The 5,000-nt window shown below is 44.2% G+C and overlaps 1 protein-coding gene across 3 annotated transcripts in view; it reads right to left on the reverse strand.

The window, feature by feature from the left end:
- Lnx1 (ligand of numb-protein X 1) overlaps window positions 1-5,000 on the reverse strand; it is a 110,649-nt gene that overhangs the window by 20,583 nt on the left and 85,066 nt on the right. For all 3 annotated transcript variants that reach the window (XM_021211348.1, XM_021211350.2, XM_029545011.1), the window contains one exon: window positions 2,023-2,394. In XM_021211348.1, the coding sequence (XP_021067007.1) occupies window positions 2,023-2,394 (372 nt within the window). The remainder of the gene's footprint in view (window positions 1-2,022; window positions 2,395-5,000) is intronic.

Consider the following 5,000-nt stretch of genomic DNA (forward strand, 5'->3'; position numbering starts at 1 on the left):
AGGGAGGGAGGGAGGGAGGGAGGGAAAGGAAGAAGAGAAAAGCCCATGGAAGGTTACTCAGTTTGAAATTCACAACTGCTTTCTTTGCTGTCTGTATATATTTGAACTCTTAAACAAACATAACTCACTAGAGTCTAGAATTGCACATGGATATAAATTCCTCTTAGAACCCCCAGGTTCTCATGGGGATAGATGGGTGGGACATGCCGACCCTCAGGGATACAATGTGACATCAGTTCCGAGAGGCTTGTTTTCCATGTCATTTCTCCAGTAAGGTTGCTCAAAAAGCCTGAGAAGTCACAATGGCCACAACTCAGGGTCCTTACACAGCTGCCGAGTGAGTCGACAGCTCCCTGCATGAGGTGTTATTTTCTTAAAGTTTTCTTCTTAAAGGGCCTTGGCTCTCCAGGTGTCTTAAACTAGGGTCACATCCGCCCTGGCAGCTGCTGTGGAAGCTGAGATTAGGGGCTTCACAAAGGTGAAGTTACTCCAGTTTAAAATCGTTGTGGTCTCTGCTATGTAGGAACAAAGTGATTCATGGGGGGGGGGGGGCACATGGGCAGCACAGCCAAGACCCCGGGGAATCTGAGTCCCAATCTTTGAAGGGTATTTAGTTTAATTCCTGCAGTCTGGTGTGTGTTACAGGTATCATATAAATAAAATCCACTTTTCTGAGACAGCAAGCTATTGCTTAGGGTTTTGTTGTGTGTGTGTGTGTGTGTGTGTGTGTGTGTATTTTACAGTGTCTATTTTAAAGATTTCTCTCCCAACTAGTTTGACCCTAGCCTTTCTGAGAAATAAAAAGTTTTCTTTCTGCTTATAAAGCAGATTGGCTTTTGTTTCGTAAGCAAAGGGATTTTTAAAGAAAGGAATTCCCACTGTTAGGCAAGATTTTATTTCATACATTTACTTTCTCAGGGAAAAACATGTTCTTCTGCTATTAATCTTCAAGAGTAAAATGCCACATGTAATCAAGATTTTTTTCCAAATAACATGAGTTAAGGGTTTTTCTTTTGCCTGTTGCACAAGTTACAGTTGGCAAAGATGAGCTCCAGAATGGGAGTTACACTGGGTGACCTGCAGAGGGCGCTAACAAGTGTAACATGAAAAAATATGGACCCCCTTAGAGTCTAATTTTTGAAGGTAGAAAAACAAACAAACAAACAAAAACCCAAAAGACAAAAATTAAGCTAAGCTTGGAGACTTTCATTTCACATGTGGCTATTTCACCTGGTCGGTTTTTTTAGTCTAGCTCTGCCTTCTTGGTTGTACAAAATCAGAAACAGAATGTTTTTCAAACTCTGAGAAGCTAGCAACCATCACCACCATGGTCATCATTGTACCAGGCACTGCTTGGTACATAGAGGCTCAAGGAGTGATGACTAAGCAAAGTCAAGGGGATAAAAAGTAGAGATTACCCCAGAGGGTCAAAGCTCAACGCATGTAAAAACAAAATGTAGGTGGTGAATGGTTTGATTTAAAAAAAAAAATCCCCCAGAGAGAAAAATGAATTACATATACATTTTCCTGTTCATAATTTGACTAATTTATTAGTTAAATATTTACATATAATAAGCATTTATTCACTGAGTGTTAACCTTGCTGCACATTGATCTAGGTACGTGTAGAATATTATTTGCCACTGTATTGTACTTTCTTAATTGGCAGAATCAAAGAAGACTAGAAGGAAAAGATAGGAGATGTATATGAATATACATTCATATATATTTTCATATATATCTTATATCATTATATATAATCATATTATATATATTCTCCATCCCACCATATATATATATATATATATATATATATATATATATATATATATATATATATATATATATATCTCCAAGGGGCATCATTTGTGTACACTGGGTTCTTCCTCGTTCGTTGAAAATGCCAGCCCTTGCCCTGGCCTCCTTAGAGGGAAGACTCTCACAGCGCACATGGTGAGGGGGCTGAGTGTTCCTGCTCATGTGGGTATTTCTGATTGGGATCATAGGATGACTTCTGACCCACCTGAATCAGATGAGCTGCACTCTCTGGACTGCCAAATCGAAGGTCATGTCCGTTGATGGCCAGCACACGGTCATTCTCCTCCAGCTGGCCGTGTCGGTCGGCGACACCCCCATTCAGCACGTTGAAGATGAACACGCCGGGCTCATCCACCCGGCGCACCAGCTTTATGCCAAGCTGCTCCTCCGGGCTGCTTTTGTTGAGGATTACATGGAAGCTGTCATCCCGAGGTCCGTAGGAGTCCGGCGCGTGCGCATTGCTTCTGCTACGGAACTTCTGCTCCCGCAGCACTGTTAGCCGCAGCACCTGGCAGGGCTGCCGCAGGAGCCGCACAGCATAGTTATGGGGGACATTGCTGATGTCCATGCCGTTGACCTGGGGGTGGGGCCATTTGTGAGTGAGTAAACCTACTGTAAGCTTTCTGAAAAGGTTCAGGCCAGCATGGGTTTGATCTTTAGTATCACAAGAACCAAATGTGTATAAGCCCAAGCCTACAGAGTCAGCAGGATATTGTCCCCTGGCCTGCTCTGTCACCTCCTTTTATCCTGTATCCAAACAGCCTAATCTTCCATAGTCATTTTCTGGCCTCTATGACTCTGCAGTGTCTTTCTTTACCCTGGTCCTTACCTCAGCTTGTATGTCTATTTACAGAATCCAACTTTCATGTTGCCTGCCAATTTAACTTTTGTTTTTTGTTTTCTAGTTCATAGGGAAGAAAGGATGGAAGAAAAAGATGTAACTATATGAAAGAAAAACCCCAGACATTTCCCATGTCAGGCACTGGTGGTACACACCTTCAATCCCAGCACTTGGGAGGCAGAGGCAGGCAGATCTCTTTGAGCTAGAGGCCAGCCAGAACGAGTTCCAGGACAGCCAGGGCTATACAGAGAAACCCCTGTCTTGAAAAAAAAAAAACAAAACAGTCACCTCCCAATTTTATTCAAATTATCATTCTGGAAGGGCCATGCATGTGAAGCACAGGCCTGGCCACTGCTTTGCACCCCAACATCAGATGGTAATACCCTGTGCCTTCTAGAACAAAACGAGCTGAGATTGTCTTTCCAAAACTCAACAAACATTATCTTACTGGGTTACCCATACTTTCACTTCCAGATCCTCCATGTGTGGAGTGTGTGCATGTGTGTGCATGTATGTGCGTGTGTGAGTGTGTGTGTGTATGTGTGTGTGTGTGAGAGAGAGAGAGACAGACAGACAGACAGACAGACAGACAGACAGACAGAGACACACAGAGAAATACAAAGACAGAGAGAGAGAGAGAGAGAGAGAGAGAGAGAGAGAGAGAGAGAGAATGAATATGTGCTTAATTGTGTGACTGTGTAGCATATCTGTGTGAGTGAGCCTGATCATGTGTAGGTGTGTTTGTTTGTTATGGTATCTATGTGAATGTGCCTGAGTATGTTTTCATATTATATTATCTATGTGAGTATGTGTGTGTGCTCTTGCATGTTAGAGTATGAATGTGAGTGGGCCTAGTATGTGTGTGTTGTATGACATGTGTGAGTGGGCCGAGTGTGTATGTGTTATATGACATAGTATGTGTGAGTGGGCCGGAGCCCATGTGTGTTGTTGTATGGTACAATACCTGTGAGTTGGCCTGTGTGTGAAAGGGTGCTGTTATATGATACAGTATCCTCCTGTGTGCCTGTGTATTTGTAGGTGTGAGTGAGTGTGACAGTGTATATAGGAATGCCAGGTACCCAATCAAGATGGATGTCTGCAGGGTCCTTTGTCTGGGTTCTAACTATACAGGGATGCGTGGGGCTTGAATAATTCCAAACAAATTAATGTAAAAGGAACGTTCGAGGCTATTTACTGAAAGGCTGGCCACTCTATAGTACTCCTTAAATATCCCAAAGCTGGGCCTCTAATAATCTACAGGACTGCTTCTGCAGCTGATTTTCTGGCTTTAATTATCCTGGCTCCACAGGCCCAGCCTGGAGGCTGTAGCCCCAGTGTTTGTCGCTGCTCTGGAAGGAAACAGTTCCCAGCAGCCCTGCACTCCACTTAAGGAACGGGCCCCACCACGAGCAAGGAGCTTCCTCAGTTTCTAGAGTTTGCTAAGATTTTTTTTGTACTTGAAGCACATTGGCCTTATTTGAGGTCAACCACCTCCTGTTGCAGCTCAGAGGTGGATGGGGCTCCTTCTGTGAAGACCAGGCACCCCCTTGACCAAGGGAACATTACCCGGAAGGTGGCAGAGCCTGCCATCCCATTATTCCCAGGGCCAAGAGAAGTCAGGGTCACCTGGTGATAGTTCTTAGCATTCCCTTTATCTACAAGGGCCTACAGCTCAGAGCTAACAAGGAGAACTTTCCTATGCAGCCCTCCCAGGCAGTAGACCCCACAGGAGCAGGGAGAAAAGCCCCCCACTGTGACTGGGGTCCTGATGGTTGTGGCCCACTAAAGTGATGGGCCCTGCTTATGCCACACCCCAGAGACCAGTGGGAATGTCAACATTTCTACAGTAACTGGTTTCAATTATTTCTCCTCTTATTCCAATTAGTTTGCCAAACAAACAGCTCAAGCCGAGACAGGGATTGTCCCTCTGCTGCTTGCAAAGGGTGGGGTGGAACTGTTATCTGAGTATCAGATAAGAAGTAGATGCATAGGGAGGGAATTCTAGTCCTGCTGGCTCACATTTGACAGCTGTCTGATAAACAGTTCCCTCCCCCCTCTTCCTTTCTGTCCAGAAAATTCTTCTGGAAAGTCTCTCTTCTCAACCATGCCTCAGAGGACAGTATACCCAAGCCAGGTCATTCCACTCCTGCCTCCCCTGGAATGCCTCTGGGTCATGAGACTCTTGTGGCCATTAAGCCACAGGAGATTTTTCTGCACAAAGGCATCTGAACACAATTAGATCAAATACAACAGTTCCCATTAATCTGCTTTACAATTTAAGAAAGAATTTATGTGCCAGTCTTATTTTCTCCTAATATTTCTTTTAAAAGGAAGGCCACAGA

Source organism: Mus pahari, chromosome 13, assembly GCF_900095145.1.
Source record: "Mus pahari chromosome 13, PAHARI_EIJ_v1.1, whole genome shotgun sequence".
In the NCBI taxonomy this organism is placed as follows: Eukaryota; Metazoa; Chordata; class Mammalia; order Rodentia; family Muridae; genus Mus; species Mus pahari.